The following is a 21862-nucleotide window of genomic DNA, read 5'->3' as shown; positions in this document are numbered from 1 at the left end:
TCTGGTTGGGCTGAGAACCTGCCTGCTGCCGGCGTGGACCAGAGCCTGCTTTGCGGGAGGTGGGGATCCAAGCGGCTCCCTGAGGTGCCCCGGCCAAAATCTGGGAAGTCTCATGACAGGCCTGTCGCAGGACGGGCTGCGTGTTCCACGAGGGGTCACATGGGAAGAGCGGGGCCAGGGGTTCTGCTCATGCATGCAGACCTCCTTCCTCAAGCATTCTCTGAGCGTCTTCTGGGTACCAGGCCCCTGGGGGATGGCAGGAGAGACCAGGGAAGAGCCAGTGTGGTTGGATGGAGTCAGAAAAGGTAAATTAGGCAAGTGTAGAATGTAGGAGTTAATCTGATTGATTTGAGTTGACGCCCCCAGCTCCTGGCTGTGTCATTGTGAAAAAATCACTTGCCCTCAGGGAACCACGGCTTCCTCTTCTGGAAAATGGGCAGTTACGCACTCCCTCAAAAACAGCTTACTGTCTCTACAACATGGCACTGGGTCTCCTGTGGAGGACAGGATTGCTATCACGTGACTTATCTTCAAATGGAGGAGGAATGGTGAAAAAATAATATAGCTTTGAGTTGTGACCAGCACTTTGATGAAAGTAAGGCATGTGGGCATGTAAGTAAGGCAGTAAGGCAAGTAGGGCATGTGGATGGAGTGAGAAGGGGGGGACCTTTATCAACAGAGCGACCAGCAGAGCTTTCTGATGTGTGATGTCTGAGCAAAGCCTGATATGCCAGGAAAGAGCACGTCAGCACAAAAGCTGGAGCAACGTGTGTTATGATAGTGGAGAGGGCAAGTGCAAACACCCTGGGGTGACAGTGGAGACAGCAAGTGCAAAGGCCCTGGGGTGGTATTTTCCAAAAAGATAGAGGGTATCAGTCTCGTTGGTACGGGAAGGACTGAGAAGGGAAATAGGAACGTGGATAGGGAGGTGGCAGCTGAATCATGCATATTTTTTCAGAGACGACACCTTACAGCAAAATCCATTTAAAACGATTTCCCCCCCTGTTCGTTTTGGGCAAGCATTGGCTTGAAATTGTAACCCTGATTTTTCTCTGGATGTCAGTAGCAATTTCTTCAAAAATGCTGTCATTCGGATGGATGCAATTTCCAGCCTGGACACAAACAAACTTGGAGAGATCCATACGCAGAGATGAGATTTTTGGGGTCTCAGGAGATGGGGAAGCCCACCCAGCTGTCCAATTGTGTTGAAAAAAAAAAATCATTTTAAAATGCAGATGCTCCTGAGTCAGTGAAATGTTGATGGGTACAGCTCTCCAAAGAAAAATGTTCATGAAATACAGAATGTTGGTCCCTAGCTAACTGGCCGAGACGTTTGTTCAGCAAGAGACGGGGGCCGAGAAATCTCAATTACAGAAGCTGTTCCGAAACCCTGGGATCTCCCCAGGAGTGTTTAGAAATGGGGATACCACGCATACCGGGAAATCATGGGCTGGGCTTCCTGGAAGGACTTTCTGGTCACATCCCTTCCATATTCTAGTTGGACCTCTCACCATGGAGCTTGGGGAGAAGGAATAAAAATCGATGCCATCATGTTGCTAAGGAGCGATCCACCTTCCTTCACCCCTGTTCAGCTTCTGGTTCTGATCTGAGCAAGATCTTCAAGTTAGATGTCCTTAAAAAGGATGATCCTTTCCCTTATGGGACTTTGCAAATTAAAAAGGGGGCGGGGAAGCCTACATTTTCTTAGTAAATATGCTTCCTTTGCAACTTGGAGCCATAAAGAGTGCAGGTGGATTGAGAGGGAGAAACGTGCCGCAGGAACTATGAATGTCTCATGGGGTCCATACCTCAGTTATCAGGTACGTGTTACCATCCTACTTTGTAGACAAGGAATAAGCTTAGGGATGAAAGAAGAGGACGCTGGGGTCGCTTGCCAGAAAGCCATACACCAGTGTCCCTGGGAGCGTGGGCCTGGTCCAGATGTGCGGGTTCGTTCCAGCTCTCTTGCACCTGCCAGCTGTGGGGCCTGCCAGGGGACGTCCCTCCGTCCGCCTTGCTGGCCCCACTTTGCTCGTTTATAAATGTGATGACAGCACCATCCCCTCTTCATCTGCTGGGCAGATTCAAATGGCCTGTGCGTATCAAGTGCTCAGAGCACTGCCTGCTCCCGGGAAAGTGTCCGGGAGCCCAGAGGGTCCTCAGACCGCCTTCTCTGTGGCCCAGATTGCTCGCGGGCAAGAAGAGAGGAATGATGGCACAGCCACACCGGGTCTTCCATGTGAGGGGCGACGAGACCCGAAACCCAGAGACCTTGCTTGTTTCTTGGGATCTGTGACTACTGGGAACACAGGTGCATGACCCCCTTCCCATGCACACATGCAGTGACATACAGGGACATAATCACAGGCACAGCCAGCTCCATCCACAGCCTGGCTCACACAGGGCTCATGCTATTCCTCAGGGAGTCATGACCCCCCTTCTACAAGTGAGAATGTTCCTGATCTTCCTTGTTCCCCCAAAAGGGTCTGTCCGTTTGCTTATCTATCAGATTCTGCTGGAAGCGCTTGCTTCTGCTTGAAGAAGAAAAGTGTTTCCTTCAGCATCTCCCACAAAGGAGCTCTTTCCATCACAGTCCTGTTACCTCTTGTTAACAAGCCTAACTAAAACTCCATGGTTCGGGACAAAAGTCGTTATCCTCTCTCCTGGTCCTGGGGGCAGATGGGCCCATCTGGGCAGCTTGGACTTCAGACCGTCCTGCCCTGAAGTGGCTGGTGGCCATCACAGGAGTGCCGAAGGCTCCCCTGGGGGGACATCTCTCTCTCCAGGCTCCCATCCGGGTGACCAGCTTGGGCTTCTTTGCAGCAGGTGGTCCCAGGGAGGTGGGACTTCTGATGTGCTGACTGGCTTCTTCCGGGGTGGAGCGCTCCAAGAGACAGGCCATGAAGGTCGCTAGCCTCTTTGGGCTGGATCCAGAACAGTCCCTGTATGTTGTCACTCGAGGGGAGGGGACTCCAATGTTTGCCTCTCGATGGTGGAGAGTGTCAGAAGATTTGTTGTCCTCTGATAATCACCGCAGCTGGGGAGGAGGGGTCTGGCAGGCTCTGTGGGGTCCGAATGTGTTTGACAGCTCCCTCTCACTCAATGTAGATTTTGCTAACTCTGTCAGAACAGATCTGGGGCCTTGTCTGACTTACCTGGAGACAGACCACCTTGGCTTCAGCTGGGACCTGCCTCTTTTGGAAGCTGGAAGAAAGTCCAGCACATAGATGGAGGCCAGTCAAGCAGTTGAGGTTTAGGGTAGGGGACAACATCCCCAAAGATGTGCTGAGCTAAGGGGCAGAGGAGTGGGAGAGGTGAGGTGGACACAAGCAGGACTCGGGAAGGCTCAGCCTGAACCCCCCCTTGGGAGCAGAGCAGGCTTCTAGAGTAGAACATGTGTCCCTGGAGGGTAGGGGACAGGCATAATAAGAGTCAACAGCCCAGACCCAGGGCTGCCAAGCAGAGGGTAGGAACTCACAGAGCCTGTGCAGCCAGAGGCCTAGTCCTAGGAGGAAAGCCACAGATGTGTGCTGGCAAAGCCTGGGTATTAACCCCAAAACACAGAATCTGAAACAACTCCCAGGACCCTTGAGACTCAGCTCCTGAAAGACGGTGGCCTCGGATCCGATTGCTTCTGAGAACCAGGGTGGGCAGTGTCTACAGAAGGGTCTGGGAATTGGAGAACCCAAAGGGCCTAACTATAGACCCCTCTCCCTCAGGACGGCTGAGAACATTAGACAGAATGTTCCAGAAATTCCCTTCAGTTCTGGGGATCTCTGTAACCAAGGAGTGACCTGGAGCCTGTGACCTAAGGCCCTGGAAACTCTGGTTCAAATCTCGGACCCCTTCGCCTCTGTCTCCCGACCACTGCCACGAAGGATTCACAATGAAGCAAATCCTAAGTAGGGCCTGGCAAAGGCCAGCTGGGTTGGCTTAAGTGTTTGTGAATTGACCCCTACCTCTCTTTTCTTAACAAACACAGTCACTTGAAAGTTGCAGCAACAGTTCAGGAAGTTCCCCTCACCCAGCTTATTTGTGGGTCCTCAGCATGCATGACCAGAGTGAGGTCAGCAAACACAGAGAGGGAGCCCTGTACAACCCTACGCCTTGTTCACATGTCACCGCGTTTTCTACTCGTGTCCTTTCCCATCAGGCCCCATATCACTTTACCCAGGTCTCCTGGTTCCCTCCTGTCCGGAAGCCTTGCTTGTTCTTTCCTTGTCTTTCATGACCCCTGACACTGCTGGAAAGTTCTCACCAGTTATATTGTATAGACTGTCCCTCAGTTTGGGTCTGTCTCACATTTCGTGCGGAGTGGGTTGAGGGCATGCATTTTTGGCAAGAACTCCACAGAGGTGATGTTGTGTTCCGCTCACGCTGCCTGTCGGGGGGTCATGCTGTCCATGTCCCGTCACTGGTGATGTTGACCTTGTTCACCGTGAAATCTGCCAGACTTCTCCACCATAAAGCTTCCATCTTTCCTTGGTGAAATTCTTTATGGAACGTACTTTGAGACCATGCAAATCCTGTTTCTCCTTAAAATACCCCCCCATTCATTTTAGCATCTGTTTATAAATCTTGCCTCCAACAGTGATTGCTGTCAAGTTTGCCTGGTGGTGATTTTCTTATTTCCTGCTTTCCTTCTACATTTATTGCTTAGAATTATATGGGAAGAAAGAACTAGCCCTTCTCCCCATTTATGTATTTATGATCATTTATTTTTGTCAATATAAACTCTTGGATATTTACTTTATTCTATGAATTACAAACTGATTCAATGGTTATTTATTTTCTGGCTTAGATTATTCCCAGCTTGGCCTAATATATGGAGCTCCTTCAGTTTTGTGCTTGTAGATTTGGCCAGCCCATGCCCCCTTGTCTTTTGGGGGGACACTTTCTTGCTTTCTCAAATCACAAGGTGTACCAGGCTCATCTGTCTTTCCCCAGCCCCTCAGTCAGCTGCTTCTCCAAGGAGTCCTGGGTCCTATCACTGGGGCGTGGTGCATAGAAACCAAGGTCTGAGAGCTGGGTGTGCTCATTGCTTCTGGGGCATCGCGGCTCTCAGGCCCTTTCAGGGGACAGAGCTGGGTGTGTATTGACACATCATGTGTGTCTCTATGCCTGCCTACTTGTATGTACATTGAAAACCTCAAGTCTTCTCTGAGACTGTGAATTCCAGTATCAACAGCAGGAGCTCCATGTTAGACTTCTCCCCTTTCCACATTTGTAACTTCCTTGGCCAACGGAGAGAGACCAGCTCCAGATAGATAAAACAAATTCACTTAATTCAAGTATGCCTGAGTTCCAGATGGCTAACACACACCCTTGGGAGAAACACTTGCTCTGTCAGTGACTGCATCTGTGTCCCATGTTTTATCTTTGGCCTTCCACCATTTGATCAGGCTACCATTTCCAGAGTCTCTGAAGTGAGTACTTTTCTTTCCCACCCCCTCCTGTGTGGGCATGCTATATATTTGTAATGGTTTGGTCCATTTGTTGGTGTTTATCCTTGACTTTGGGTCTCCCTCACATTTGGTTGGTGATGATCATCTTGTGCGGAGTGCGGGGGGGATCTATGAAGGTCACATGAACATTGCAGTGCTTCTAAATCAGGTCTTAGAAGATCTCAGACACTCCAAAAATTGTCACTCCCTCTGTCCCAGTCCCTGCCCCTTCGTTCCACCCCTTATCACTCACCTCTGCTAGGGAGCCAGTCTGTTCTGCATCCGGTTGACTCTTGCTGGACACAAAGTGGGTTATATATTTTGTCACCCTTTCATGAATGTAGCGTACTATAAATATAAATACTCTTCACTCTTTGCTTTTTGAATGGAATGGTGTGTCCTGAAATTTTCTCCAAATCTGTTCATATCATGCCTGCCTTCTTTACAGCTGCAGAGTGCTCCATTGTGTGGGACCAGAATTGATTCGGCTGCTCCCCTATGTCTAGGCACTGATGTTGCTTCCTGTGTTGTGGTGTTCACAGATGATGCTTCAGTGAATAAGCTTGCATGTGCATTGTTGTAGAGCTGGGGGTTGTGTTCATGGTAGAGTACAAGGAGTAGGGTTGCTATGTTGGTGGACCAACACATATGTAGTTTTGTGAGGTGCTGTCCAGTTGCCTTCCAGTAAGTTTTTTACTCAGCTGTTGGAAAATATTTGCCTCTTGTTGAAAGTCAACAATTTGTGTCCATCCTGAGTCAATTACAGGTGAGGACTAGGGGTGGGGGGGCAGGGATCATGTATTTCAGTGACACAGCTCCCTAGGTCCCAACAAGACCAAAATCTGGCTCTCCAGAGTCCCAGGCTCCTTTTCTCCTTCCTGCTGGTCCTGGGAATTGGGGGTGGAGTCTACTGGCAAGTGGAGTCCATGGCCAAGTGGGGGTATAGCAGATGGGTGTGACATTGCTAGTGAGGCTGGAGGACCAGACCACAGGCCAGAGCCTTATTTTCACTGGTTGGTTTCAGCAGCCTTACCACAGAGCTACCTTGGGGGAAGACTAGGCTAATATAAGTCAGTTTTCCAGAAACTGAAAAATGTGTTCTCATCTGAGCAGGGAAAATACTGATTCATTTACTCTTAAGTGTTAGCATAGGGAGCTGTTTTCTTCAGTTTGTATCAGTGTTTAAACTTTTTTTTTACTCCACATGAAGTAAACTAAGCCTCCTTTCCATCAGACTTCAAGGTGAAGGAGAAAGAAGCAAGTCTGGCAAGGGTCCTTGTACCTTACCAGGTGGGTCCCCCCTCTCCTTGGTCACACGGACAAATGGAATCCAAGGAGGTTTCCTGAGGCTCTTTCGCACATAAGAGCAGAGCGGGAAGGCAGATCCCACTCCGTCCAGGGCTCTGAGTGGGACGCTGGTGCTCCAGAGAAGGAAGAGGCCAGGAGCTGCTGGTGTGGGAGCGGTCCTTCTGACCTGGCCTCAGAGCTGATGACCCACCGTGCATCCCCGCCCCCACACTCACCAGCCCAGCCTCCCGGCCCTAGCTGACCCCTGCTTGGAGTGTCGGGAAAGAGGGCATACTCATTCAACACTGGTTCCCCTCACTTCTTGTTCCTTTCTAGTGAGGTCCAACTGGGTGGGCTGGAGTGTTCCTGCCATGCACTCTACTGCCTCCCACAACTTTCCCTCCCTTGACCTAGAAGCTGGGTTCCGCAGGCTCACTTGAGGCCCCTCTTTTCATTCATTCACTTACTACACTGAGCACTACTGGTATTCCAGGCACAGGGGCAGGGGGACATGGAGACGACTCAGACCCAGGCCTGCCCCTCCTGAGAAGATCACAGTTCTGTGGCGAAGGCTCTAGATAAAGAGATAGTTACAGAATCGGGCAGGAGGTGCTCAGATTCAGCCTGGGGCAGGCCTCCCAACATCAAGGAGGCACGGTCCCTGGAGACGCTGCCAACAGAGCTGAGCCTGGAAAGATGAGCAGCAGTTGTCCAAGCCAAGAAGAGAGTGTGAGCAAAGGTCCTGTGGCAGAAGCACAGTGGAGGTGGGGGCTGGTAGGGTGGTAGGACAGGGTGTGGGGAGCACTTAAGGGTGGGCAGGAGATGGGTCATGTCGGGTAGCAGAATCAACTGCTGAATTCAATCCTGACTCCATTTTTGATGAATTCTTTATTTTATTCACTCCTCTGTCCCTGCTGCCTGCAACACTGCCTGGTGTCTTATGGGTGTTCAGTCATTATTTTGAGTCTCAATTCCTTATTTCTCAAACAGGAAGAGCACTTATTTTTGTCTGTGCCCCAATATTCTCTAATAGCACCTAAAGTATATAGTAGGTGCTGGGTAAACACCTGGCGAGTGGCTGACTGACGGAATGGTCTGGGGCTTGGCCTACTGTATGCTTAGTCATTAGCGGCCATGGGCACTAGAGTCACTTGTGGCTGGAGAAGCAGCCACAGGCCACAGTGTGATGGAGATCAGCCTTATGTGCCCGTGTAGATCCAGCAACTTCTTGGCAATTCATGACTTCTTAACAAGCACTCTACTTGTTAAGAAGAAGAATCATGAACTTCTGCTGAGCAAATTCAATGCTTTTACCCATATCCTTTGTCTTTAGTGACCCATTGGGACTTGTGGAAGTAAATCCCGGTCCCCGGGACTGTCCTGGCTGCTGCCCCCTTCGTAGCCTTCAGGGGCAACCAGGCCTTGTGGCCACCCAGGATGGGCATGGGGACATGTGGAGGAGTTTGTCCTCTCAAGATGAGCCCAGAGCCTGCCCAGGACCTCCCCCCGGGGCAGGACACCTGTTCCTTGGAGGGAAGCTTGCAGTGGATTTCCCGAGGCCCTGGAAGGCGAGGTGCTCCTCCCTGTGGAATGGTGGTTAGAGCTAGAGGTCCCCGAGCACCATGTACCGTCAGGGAGAGGAGGTCACCAGCTCGCTCTTGTGCAGCCTGATGGAGCTCTTAGGAGCTAGATGGGTTTTTAAAATTCAGGACGAGGTATCTCGGGCACACTAAAGAGACTACATATGTACAGGCACCATTGAAGAAATAAGTATGAGGTGGGCATCACGGATGCCTCTCGCCTACTGAATAAATTCCAAAGTCTTCTGTGTCGCTTGCAAGAGCCCCTTCCGGCCTCCTCTTCCACCCGCAGCCTCCGTGCTGCCCAGGCTCTCTGGGATCCTTCATCAACCCCACTCGCCGCCTCCCTCCACACTTCTCCTTTCCCTTTGCACTTGCTCGCCCCTCTCTTGCCACCATCGCAGAGCGAGTCCCCTAGACTTCCACATCTCAGCCACAACACCGCCCGTCTTCCAGGGACAGTGCGGGACTCCTGCATTCTCTGAGGCCCCCAGTGGCCAGAGTGATGGGCCCGAGGGGTCCTGGAGGGCCAAAGACGTAGCATGGAGCTTGGGTCAGCACAAGGGCTCTGGGGATATTTGATGGACGCCCGGGCCTTGGGGTCCCCAGGGGTGCTGTGTTTTAGGTGACCCCTGAGGTCTCTTCTCTGGGAAGACGTTCTTGCTGCATCCACTCGACTGGTCACCCAGAGTTTCTGAATTTCTAGGCAGGAGCTCATCCTCAGAAAGAGGATCAGAGTGATCCTTCTTATCCCAAATGTGGATGTGCTCTCGAGACGGAGAAACACTTGGAGTCGCAGCTCAGCCTGACCCGCTCCTGAAAAAGAACACAGTCGGCGAGCCGTGGGAGGAATTTGGACGGCGTGATTCCTTCCCTTGTCTTGCCTGGGTGGTACTTTTCAGCACAGATGTAGTCCCCAGACTGGCGTTATTTTTTGTCTAAGATTTATATTAGAGAGAGAGCATGAGCGGGAAGGCAGAGGAAGAGAGAATGTCAAGCCAACTCTCCTCTGAGCGAAGAACCCAACGCAGGACTTGACTTCACAACCTGAGATCACGACCTGAGCCGAAATCGAGTCAGATGCTTCACCCACTGAGCGCCTCCCACCCGCCCCCCCCCCCCCCAGAGTGGCATCATTTGGAAAAAGAAGAATTCTATTAGAATTCAGTGAAACCAAAGTCGACTCCTTTCAGCCTGAAGGTCTCTGCTCAGTCACGGAAAGGCTGTTGGAACCTTCTCCATGGCAAGGGCCCCTCTCTGGCTGGAATTCAGTGGGAGGTGACTGGCTAGCGCGCTGACATCGGGATGTGTTTTTGCTTGGGTCCTAGTCATTCCCATGGTTCTGGGGCTCCAGGCTGCTGCAAGGCTGTGCCATTGTAAAGTGGAACTGTCGGCAGGTGGAGTGAACTGTCCCGACCGGACAAAGTCCCAGAGCCACGGGAGGTGTCCGGGAACCATGTAGTGGGGTGCTAAGTCCGGGGGCGGGGGGGAGTCAAAGGTCAAGTGAGGAAGCAAACAAGATACAACCGGGATGTGTCTTCTGTGCGAGTGGAAGTTCCTTGGTTGTAAGCGGCAGGTATCATAGGAACCGGCTTCTGACTGCCTTCAGTGAAACCATGCTCTTTTTTGCCGTAGAAGGTTGTAGATGGTCATTCATGGGATAGAAGGAACAAAGAACAGAATCTGAAAAAGGACAAGAGTCAGGTTGCCCAGGTGGCGGCAGCTCACAGAGGCTCATTCTGGAGCTGCTACCACGATGACCCAGCATTTACAGCCCCTCCAGCCCCACCTCAGCGCCTTCCCCCAGGTGGGGCTCCCTGAGCGTCTCATGGGCTTCACCTGGGTAGAGGTGTTGTTTCTAACAGAAGGGCATGGACTCCGGACAGCCCTGATAGCCAGCAACCACAGCACGTGCTTGCCCTGACTGGCTGCAGCTACTGTCCAGGCTCCCCTCCACTGCCCTGCAGCCCTGACTCCCAACCCACACCAGCCCTGTGTCCTCATGTAGCTTCTCTTTCAAGGCCCTGCGTCCCAATGGGGAAACTTTGCCTACCCTTCTGCTGTGTTATCCAGAAGCAGCCCAGCAGAGGACTGGTTTGCTGGAAACCATGCTTGAAACTGAGCTGTCCATCCCTTTGGCAATGCTGGGGGGTGCTCTCTCTCTGCAGCGAGGGCGGCCGCCTTCATGGTTACAGAGCACACTGCTGCGTGGGGCACAGAGCATGGCACTCAGTGCCCCCTGTCTTTAGGCTCCTGTTGCTATTAAGTCTTAATCTGTCTTCATCAGTATTGTTTTACTATGAATCAGTTATTCCATTGTCATGCTCCTGATTTCATTAATTGATTTATTAGTTGTTAGATAACAGAAGCATCTTTTAAAGATTTAAAGTATGCAGAACAAATTCCCGTGTAGCCACTGTCCTGCTTAAGAACTATTGCCAGTAGTTCTGGCATTCTCTGAGCACCCCTTCCTGACCTGTCCACTGCCCCTCTCCACTCCCTAGGACGGGCTGCCCTGCCTTTGTGTTTATGATTGTCTCGCTTTTCCTAGTGATTTTATCACATTTGTATCTCTGGATGACATATTGTTAGATTTTCCATGTTTCTGAACTTCCTATAAAGGGAAACACCCTCTGTGTGGTCTTTGGCAGCACACTTTCTCATGCAGTGTTACATGAAGGATCCACGCATGCGTTTGAGACTTCTGCACTTTTTTAATGTTATTTTTTGATAGATATTAAGTTTAATGTCATTGACTTTATTAACATTTTCCCTTACAGCTTGAGCCTTTTTGTCTTATTAAGATAAGCTCTACCACAGCATCCTAAAGATAGTCACTTACATTGTCTTCTAAAAATTCTTCCGTTTTCCTTTTCACAGTCGTCTGTAATCCACCAGGAATGGAAGAACTATTAGTTCGAGCTTCCATTTCCCCCCCTTCTGGATACTTAGTTATTCCAGCACTGTTTATCCAAAGGCCCATTTCCTCCCACTGACTAGTACTGTCCATGCACATGAAGCTCTGTTTCTGTTCTTTAGCCTGTTTGTCTAAGATGTCATTACTAAGGCGGCGTCATAATTCTTGTGGCCTCTGGAGGCACATCCCCCCCACCACCTTATTCTTCTTTAGTCCCTTTGTACTTTGATACACATTTTAGAATAAGCCCAACAAATAGCAGGAAAAACCTTGAAGAAGCTGACAGGGACTGCAGCAAATCAGTAGATCAATCACACTGGGAAGAACTTGTGGTTTCAGAATATGGACTTTTATACTCCATGAAGATGGTATAGCCCCCCACCCCCTTTTTTTTTTTTTAAGATTTTGTTTTTAAGTGATGTCTACGCCCAGCACAGGGCTCGAACTCACACCTCTGAGATCAAGAGTTGCAGCCTCCACCGACTGAGCCGGCCAGGTGCCACAGTCTCCCTTTTTCTGTTGATCTAATTTTATGTCCCTTAGTAAAGTTGCTGATATTCTTTATAAAGATTTTACACATTTTTTATTATATTTATTTCTAGATACTTTGTCCTTCAGATACTACCATAAATGCTAACCTTTTGAAATAGACTTTTGGCGGTCCCCTGGGTGGCTCAGTCGATTGAACATCTAACATCTATTTCAGCTCAGGTCATGATCTCAGGGTAGCGAGATCGAGACCCACCTCAGGTTCCATGCTGAACGGGGAGTCTGCTTGAGATTCTCCCCCTCTCCTTCTGACCCTCTCCTTGTGTGTGTGTGTGTGTGTGTGTGTGCGCGCGCGCGCGCACATGCACTCTGTCTCTCCCTTCTTTCTGTCTCTCTAGAACATAAAGAAATAAACAAATCTTTAAAAAAAATGAAATAAAATAGACTTTTGAAATATCTTTACATCTTCATAAATAATTTTAAATAAATCTTCAATAAAATACAATCTGCAAACCACAAAATTCATTTGTTTAAAGTATATGACTCAGTGGTCTAGTATTTGCAGAGTTATGGAACCATCACTGCAAATCTGTTTTGGAATATTTTTATCATCCCCAGAAGAAATGCCCTCCCCATCAGCAGTCACTCCCCATTTCCCATGAACCCAGTCCCTGCAGGAAGGGTCCAGTGACCGAGGGGGGGAGGGAGCGTATACTGGAGTAGCAAGCTTCGTGTCACACATCGCCCAGCCCCAGCCTTTGCTTTCTGTCTTATTTCAGTTTTGTTTTCCCTCCCATCTCGAACACTCCTATAGCTTCCAAGCTCATCTCTCATTCTCTGTCCTCACACTCTGCCCAGACAACCTTTTCCAAGGAAAAGAATGTTCCAACCACTTCTCTCCTGGGAAGCCCTCCATAGCTCCCTTGGCAATCCAGCTACGCGGCTGACACGGTTCCTCCGGGGAACTGGAGGCTGATGAGTCAAGTGCTGTGGAAACAGGCTTTGGGGTGTAACTTCCTTGGGGTGGAGAGAGCCTCTCCCGGGCCCTTGGTCTGCTGCAGTCCTCAGAAAGTAAACACAGTCGACCTGATTATTCCCCGCACTTCCTCCTGAGTCAGAGCTATCTCAGGTTAAGTCAGGGAAGAGGCTAAATTAAGCCTTGAAACCAAGCTGCCTTGGTGACAGGCACTTTGTTTTGCTTGAGTGACTGTGATGATGGGTCTTTGGTTTTAAGGACAGCACTAATTGCGTCCCTTTAGACCAACCGTGGCGAACATTCCCTGCCCTGCAGAGACAGCGAGATGCCCGGTCCCTCCGCAGTACCCGCTCATTCATTCCACATGCTTCTCCCAGCCCCTGTCCCGTGCCGGGCCCCGAGCTGGGAGGCCGACGTCAGCAGCTTGCCCTCTCAGGGCTCGACATCTAGCTAAAGAGACTACAAGAAACGAGATCCACGACATCACTGGTACTTGGTTAGAGGTCTGTCCAGAGCAGAGGAAGCTGTGGATCTGGAAGTACCTGTACTTTCTTGTGCCTTCCCACCAGAGGAAAAGAGGCGATCTTTCTAGCATTCTCAAACAAGCCAGCCAATCCAACCCCTTTGAGAAACTGTTTAACGCTGTCCAGTAAATGTACACATGCACCCACTGTGGCTCAGCAATTCCCCTCCTGGGTGTAGGTAGCCAATAGGAAATTGCATGCTAGAAGCTTTATGTCCAAAGAATAAATTGCAGACAAAGATTGAACTCTGGTTAATATATGCATGCTGTAGTACATCAGGGGCTTGTAGTAATATTTGCAATTTACTTGGAAATACACCCAAGAAAGGAGATGGATGCAAAGACACACGGATAGAGAGTCGATAAAGCAAGTAGAGTAGCATGTTAATGGTGGAATATGAGTGCTCCCTGTAAATTTTTTTTGTATGTTGAAAAATTTTATATAAAACATAGGGAAAAATGCAAACGTAGATTTGCCAGCAGACACATGCAAGAATGTTCAGAGCAGCATAATGGCTCAAACTGGAAGCAATCCAAATGTCCACCAGCAATAGGTAGAGATCTAAATTGTGAGTCTCTTTGTATCATGGGATACTGTTCTCACTAAGATTGAATGAGCCACAGATCCACAACACAGATCCATTCAAGCAGGTGAATTTCACCCATGGAACACTGAGGGGGGAAAAAAAAAAAAAACGAGACTCAAAAGATAACATGCTGTATGATTCTATTTGTATAAAATTCACAAATACTCAAAACTAACCTCGGGTGTAGAAGTCAGGATAATGGTTTGGGGGGCAAAGGGTGGGAAGAAAGGAGAAAGAATAGTAAGTGCATTCGGGTGCCATGGGGGCCTCCTGGGGTACTGGAAGTTTCTGTTTCTTGATCTCGATGCTGGCTAAAAAGATGTGAATATCGATCAAGCTGTGCATTTAAGGTCTGTGCACTTTTCTCTGTGTGTACTATCCATCATTAAAAACTATACTAGGAGAAAGGAAACCAAGTAGAGCCACCTGGAAGCTTTGCTTAGCTGAGCTACAGGGTTAGGATCCCACTCTGAGCCTGTCTAGCATACCAAAGCTGTGAACGAAATGATACGTTGCTTTAAGACATTCATTCATTCCTTTCTGCTTATATTCATGCTGCATTAATTCCCCGGCTTCCACTGATTGTCTCTCCTTTACACAGACGTCTGCCTGCATATGCTGTGTTCCAAATCTAGACTTGATCCACACATCCTGACCTAGCCCTTTCCAGGTTCAATGCCCAGAGGAAGGGGCGTGCAGACATTTCAGTTTGCAGCCATACCCCCCACTTTCCTGGATTTCTGTTTGTGATCTTTCCTGGATATTGGCCCACAGATATCTTGACCCCTCTATTGGTCAGTTCTCCAGAGAAAACAGAAACAGTAAGAAAGATGATAGACTGATGATAGATAGGTACAGATAAAAAGAGATTCATTCCAAGGAATGGGCTCCTGTCATTATGGAGGCTGGCCGGTCTCAAGACCTGCAGGGTGAGTCAGCATCACAGAGACTCAGGAGAGCCGATGGGCTTAGTTTCAATAGGAAGACAAGCAAGATCAAGACCCAAGAAGAATCAGAGTGATTCAATCTGAATTCAAAGGCAGGGGAAAGCTGATGTCCCAGCTCAAAGGCAGTCAGGCAAGAGAAAGTCCTCCTACTCGGCCCTTTTGTTCTATTTAGGTCTTCAACTGATTAGATGAGGCCCACCCACTTTAGGAAGAGCCACCTGCTTTATTCAGTCTACTGACTGAAATGTTAATCTCATCTAGAAACACCCTCACAGAGACACCTAGAATAGTGTTTGACAAATGCAAGGGGGCCCTGTGACCCAGTCAAGATGACACACAAAATGAACCATCACAACCGCAGAGCATGAAACACTTTCTGGCTCTGAGAAAGGAAGGGCAGAAGCCTCCAGCGGCCCACCAGTTCCCCTCGATGAACATGTTTGTTATCTTAGAGAAAGAAAAAAAAAGGATGTTAGTGACTGCAAAATGTGTCATGCAAACAAGTCTGAAACCTACAAATATGGTTCAAAAGGTAATGATAACAATGAACACCCGAGACCTCCCCACCCACCGTAACAGATGGAAACGGCCAGTGCATCGAAGGCTCTCAGTGCTTCCTCCAAATGGCCTCCCACTGTCCTTACCTGTGAGACACCTATCTCCTGAATTTGATCATTAATCATTCCCCTGCTTTCTATAAAAACCAAATATATGTCTATAAACAGTACATTGTTTAGTTTTGCCTGTTTTAAGCCTTTGTGCATTGACACTTGCTGTATAAAGTCGTCTGCGTATCACCTTCCATTCTCCATTATGTGTTGGGGTTTTAGCCACGTCATCACTTGTACCCTCAGTGCATTCATTTCACTGCTGCATAATATTCCATTCTGTCTAGCCATGTCTCATGCCCAGACCACCATGTGTCCATCTGTTTTATACTTGGTGCATGTTTGGGTAGTTTCTGGTCATCTGCTATCACAAAGCTTGTAGGCTTGTCCCATCCACATGCCCAGATACAGGAATTTCCCTAGGGTCTACACCTGGGGGAACCGGTGGCCTGCCTAGTTGTGCAATATGTCTCTTTGCTTTCTAGATAATCCCAAGGAACTTTCCAGAAGGGCTATACCAGTTTATACTCCTGCTAGAGGCTATGCACATTTCTTACGGGGGTCTTCTCATCCCTTCTGGTCCCAGGATATCACCTTCCCCGGGTCCCAGCCACCCTGCCCACACTGCCACCAGTGTTCCCATAATGTGTCCTGTATATCGTGCCTTCTTTGTACAGATGCAGGGCAGTGCATACCTGGGTGGCATCTCATACATGAATGCGTGGAAAATTCCCGCCTGCCTGACTGCTATTCAGTGGCCTCTGTTTCTGCTTCAAGGAACAGGGAGAGAACAGGGTCAGAAGAGTAGGTGGCCCCTGGCAGCCCCCACCCCCAGGGTGATCTCTTCCTGCCAGTGTCAGGACAGTTAAGCCGCGTACTCTGCTCTTTCTCTGCGGCCCAGAGCTGCGTGTCCCAAGATTGGATCCACAGGGGATTTTTCCGCTCCCAGGCACACTCTAGTGCCCAGGCATGGAATCACCCGCTGCGCCGGGTCTCCCTGCTACGGAGAGGAGGTCTCCCTGCTAACTGATCGTCTCTTGTGCTGCCTCTTTCCCATTACAGGTTAGCCTGGGGCGGAAGATAAAGACATTTGCCACCAAGATGGTAATCACGAGTGGAAATGAGGAGGACAGAGAAGGCCAGGAGAGAGAGAATAAGGAAGAGAGTATCTTGGCGATGCTGGGGATTATCGGGACCATTCTGAACCTGATTGTGATCATATTTGTATACATCTACACCACTCTGTGAATGGCCCGGAGGGGGCTTGGAGCCCACGGGGGTGGCCGGAAGACGGGAGCCCTGCGTGTCGACACAGCCATGATCAGACGCTGTGCAAACAAGCGGGCTTGACCTACACACGCTGCTGGAGCAAATGCACCTTCGAACTTTATAAAAGGGTCACACAAACCAAGCCTGCCGCCAGGAGCAGACACTAAAGCACAATGAATCCAACAAGACTCATTCACACAACAAGGAACTCAGCGTCTTTGGCCCAGGGCCCGCGAGACCGCTCGGAAGACCAGCCTTTGACGCCGTCGGTGAGCAGATGGGGGCAGAAATCCACGGTCCCAGATCTCTGATGGCTCTCACGCCTCGGGCAAGGGCAACAGGGCAGTGTGGCTCGGGGGTGCCTCACCCGGGACATGCGCTCGGCCTCCACTCCACGGACCGTTCGGAACAAAACCCTTTGACACACATCCCACCCATCAAAAGTGTCTAACTATTTGATACTGGGGAGATAACTTATTTTTCTTTTTTCATTGGCTTGACGTGTGTATCTGTTCATATCAAGGTTTATAAATATATATTTTTAATAAATGTGCTCTATTTTTTAGCATGAACCAAATATTTGGAGAGGCGCTCCTGGAGTCCTAGAGCCTTCTTTGGTTTTATCTGCTTTGCCCCGTAGACTCGCAGGTGTTCTGTGGTATTGCCATTCTTGTCCTGCTTTGAACATCTTCAGTCTTTTACCTTCTTTCTCTCTCTCTCCTTTTCTCCCTCTCTCTCTCTCTCCCCCACTTTTTGGTCTGGAGGGCATTTCCCATAATACCAGCCATGGCCCTGGTCAATGCATGTTTTCAGATTGTCCGTTGAGCGGCTTTTTGTTGTTATAGGGGAGATCTAAAACGATCGTGGGCATGGGGTCCTTCGTTGCACCATATCCTTATTGAGAATTTTGCATGAACAAGGGCTGAGTGATAGATCAGCTTCTGAGAGATGTAAAAAGGACTGTCATGGAAGGAGAGAGGGCAGCTGTATCCACAGATCATCTCTAGGATGGAACATTCAGCTTCTTCCTGGCAGCATTATTATTTCATGCTTGTGACCATTTGTCGATCAGATTTTTATCTTAATGGCCACATGCCGTGCAAGATAGGGGAGACCGAGGGGGTAGAGGCCAGCGTGAGTGCATAATCCCTCCCTTAGTGAACTGCCTGGGACCGTTATCAAAGTAGTTGGGATGTAAAGGGCACGTGGATTCCATCCCTGCAGGAGAGATCTGGGTGTTTCAGGCTGCAGAGATACCCCTGTGACAGGTGACCTTTTAAGGGCACAAGAAGGGGACAGAATGATCACCCCCAAAAGATTGCTGTGCTTCCTTAAAGCTCCTGGTTTACACCCCCGCAAAACCACTTCCTCCCCGGTAGGGTTGGGTGAATATATATGAATTTGCCCTGTTCTCCCAGCTCCCTGAGACGGGTCTTTGCCTGGCTGTGACAAAGAGGGTCACAGTTCCTTTTGCCAGTGCCAGACTTGTTCATGGATGAAAGAAGCAGCAACTTGCCTTGTTGGGTTCAAATGACGCGCGGCAGGTCTCTACCGCCAGATCTCTCCCTCCCCTTGTTGTGGTATCTGAAATTCCACCATTAGAGAGTCATTTCTTGTGCTCTTCTAAGGGACCAGGTTCTTTTATAAAGCAGATGCCCTTGAGCACCTGGCTCTGACATTATTCATCTGGTGTCTTCTCTTCCCTACCGGAAGCAAGTAGACATGCATTTAGGGCACACGGTGTGCCAGACACAGTGCCAGACACTTTATATTCCTTAGGTCATTGAATTCCCCCTGTATCCCTGTGAGATGGGGAGGTCTTTTCCCAGCATCGTGGAAGAAAGGCGGGCTCAGAGAGATCATGTGGCTGAAACGCCTCCTCCCGATCTGATCGTTTCCTTAGCCCAGCCAGGACTGGGCTTCTGGAGAGAGAGGAAATGCTCAGGAGGGGAAGGCGCTGGAAAGAGCCCTTGGGGTCAGGTCACAGACCTGATCGCTTTGCTAAGGGCCAGCTCTGCACACCTCCCCACGCCCTCCTCCATAAAAATAAATAAGCCTTGGGAACTCCTTGGACACTGACAGAATATCATACAAATAAGGACGAGGGACCAGAGGAGGCTGGTTAGAAATAAAACGGGATGTCGGGCGGGGGGGGGGGGAGTTATCTACCAGGTTCTTTGTGATTCTAGAAAGACTGTATGAAAATTCTGAACAGTGAACGGAGTAAACAATAAAGGTGCAATGGATTAAAAAAAATCGATGTCTTCTCTTCTTTAACATCAGGGTGTTTTTAAGCTTCTCTCTCATTCCTTCCTCTGTACTTTTATTACATTCAAAAAACACACTAAAGAAAACCCAGAGTGTAACGCTTTTCAACAGAGACTGTTTGGGCCCTAGAAGCCACGATGCTTTTTCAAGTATACTAGTTCAAAATTTATTGAGGGAACAACTTCCTTTCCAACCCTCTGAGCCGCCTCCCGATGGTTCTTCTAGCCTGGAATCCGGAGCCTGGAAAGAAAGCTGCCCGGTCGGTGCATGCTGGACGCAGGAGCGGCAGTCTCCTGGGTATCTGGCACGCATGGTCTGATCCCCACTCTCACTTAGCAGAACCCAAGAACGCACGTGGCGCACACTCCCAGCTCCCCCGACAATCTGGAGGAGTCTTCTGAGAACAGTGAAGGGAGATGCTGCCTTCAGCCCTGGGTCCTCAGAGTCTTAGTAAGTGTGGGGAGCCCAGCCTCGGGGAGCGTAGCAATAATCCCGACCACAGAGGGCCTGTGCCCTCCCCAGCACTTTGCACCCACTCTGCAGGACCCTCCCAACCACCACCCTTCCCCCCCCCCGCCATGAGATGTGTCTGCTTATTCCAGTTTGACAAGCTGAAGGAAACGGCTCTTAAGAAGGCGGTTGGATCGTTCCAAGTTTGCAGGGTGAGGAACCAGCAGATTCAGACCTTCTGATTCCGATTCCGTGCGCTGTCAGCAGCTTGTGTGGCCCAGGCTATGGGGGAGTCAGCTCCGCGGGCATCCGGCAGATGTCGGCTCAGAGCACACTGCTTCCCACCACTCCTGGCGCTCCCTGCTCTCCATGCAGCTGGCCCGGGCAGCACGGCTGAATAGACACCTCTCACTTCGGCCCCAGGGGAGAAACTCAGACAGCCCAGTCCAGGAAGCAGAGGTTTGGGGCTGCAGAGTGCTCGCCTGTGGTCCAAACCGCATTTGGGGCTCCTACGCGTGGGCATCCCACCCCAACTTTAGGACCCCTGGTGTTCCTCACCTGGAAACCGGAGAGATAATGGCCCCCAAATTCCATCAGGTGGATACATCTACTGCGTTCAACTGAGGCAGAAAGTGGGACCAGCAAGGTGAGTTACTTGTCAGGGGCCCAAGGACTGTGAATTCATGCAGCAAGGCGCCAGGCCGAAGTTCTGGGGACCGCTGCCTTCCCCCGTGCAGTCCAAGTATGAGATGGAGGCCCCCAAAGAGCGAGCCCTGGGGAGCCTGAGGTCCACTGGAGGGAACAGGATGCCTCAAAGACCTTCAGGTTCAGTGTGAATGACCCAGACCCTGCGAAGCCGAGGAGGGGCTTGGGGTCCCACTGACTCTACCGGATAGGGGAGGGACAGGACCAAGAGACTCTTTCCCTAAGACTTTTTTTCCCTTTTTTTTTTTTTTAACTCATAAAGCCAACTGACACCTAGGCGGGAGCAAGTCCCCAAGTCACATAGCTCAGGAGTCCAGAGACGTCAAGGGAAGTCTGGGGAAATTTTATAAAGACTTTTTTCTTTTTATTTATTTATTTTTAATTTTATTTATTTATTTGACATAGAGGGAGAGAGAGAGTGAGAGAGAGAAACAGGCAAGGGGAGTGAGAGAAGGAGAAGCAGACTTCCCGCAGAACGGGGAGCTGGATGCGAGGCTCAATCCCAGGACCCTGGGATCATGACCTGAGCTGAAGGCAGATGCTTAATGGCTGAGCCACCCAGGTGATCTGAGACTTTTTCTTTTAAAAAGAGCTTCCTGAATTTTAGTTTTGGACTAGAGGGTATTATGCTGAGCAAAATAAGTCAACCAGAGAAAGACAACTATCTTATGGTTTCACTTCTTTTTTTTTTTTTTAAGATTTTATTTATTTGACAGAGAGCACAAGTAGAGAGACAGGCAGAGAAAGAGGGGGAAGCAGGCTCCCCGCTGAGCAGAGAGCCCGATGCAGGACTCGATCCCAGGACCCTGAGATCATGACCTGAGCTGAAGGCAGAGGCTTAACCCACTGAGCCACCCAGCTGCCCCTTATGGTTTCACTTCTATGTGGAGCATCAGAAACAATATAGAGGATCCTAGGGGAGGGGCGGGGAACTGAAGGGGAAATCATCAGGGAGGGAGACAAACCAGGAGAGACTCTTAATTACAGGAAACAATCTGAGGGTTGCTGGAGGGGAGGTGAGTAGGCAAGTGGGGTAACTGGGTGATGGGCATTAAGGAGGGGACGTGATGTAATGAGTACTGGTGTGATATGTACCTGACGAATTACTGAATGTTACATTGGAAAAATAAAGAGCTTCCTGGATATTGGCTGCACCACAAGGCCTTTTTCCAGTGCACGTTGTTGTGATTTCTATGCAAAATCTAAGACTGAGAAATGCCTCTTTATGCCGCAACAGAAGGGGCCTTTCATTCTTATTTGTCTTTTCATGAATCACACACACATGGTCACAGTTGAAAAGAGCGAATACTTTTTTAAAAACTCTTTACAATTTTTTTAAAAATTAAAATAATCTCCAGATACCGCCACCCAGAATCAAGTTGATATTTAGTGCCTTCATTCTAGACCCAGGTGGCAGGCACATCAGTTTGGTGAGACTGTTTTCCTTGAAATATTAAAATGTTGTTGCCTTGAGGCAAGGCACGCTCTTGGTCGTTGGGGATGTTGGGGAGCCATTGTCCCTACATTCCCTGTTCTAATGGACAGCTCCCCTTGTTTCTCTTACTTGCTGGGTCCGAAGGCATCCTAGATGGCCATCCTCAACAACCACCCAGACACTTCAGCATGAGCAGTTGCAATATTATAATTTACACGAACAGAGCCACGCTGTGAACACTGCTCTCAGATATTTTGTCTGTAACAATCAAGAATATGCTTGCCTATCAATGAGTCTTGGGATTCTGTTGCTTAGATGTACCATCACTGATGACCCTGTTTTCTTACTGTTGGACCTTGAGGCTGTTGGCAGCGTTT

General features: G+C 49.5%; 1 protein-coding gene across 1 annotated transcript in view; it reads left to right on the top strand.

Annotated features, from left to right (window-relative positions):
* Positions 1 to 18869, top strand: part of TUNAR (transmembrane neural differentiation associated intracellular calcium regulator) — a 46139-nt gene extending 27270 nt beyond the window's left edge. Inside the window, exon 3 of the mRNA XM_082736514.1 lies at positions 16421 to 18869. Within this exon, the coding sequence (XP_082592640.1) occupies positions 16421 to 16606 (186 nt within the window). The 3' untranslated portion in view covers positions 16607 to 18869. The remainder of the gene's footprint in view (positions 1 to 16420) is intronic.
* Positions 18870 to 21862: the final 2993 nt, after the last annotated feature.

The sequence above is a fragment of the Mustela nivalis genome (genome assembly GCF_964662115.1).
Source record: "Mustela nivalis genome assembly, chromosome: 6".
Lineage (NCBI taxonomy): Eukaryota > Metazoa > Chordata > Mammalia > Carnivora > Mustelidae > Mustela > Mustela nivalis.
The sequence above is the reverse complement of the archived record's forward strand: the minus strand, read 5'-3'. Positions and strand labels throughout refer to the sequence as shown.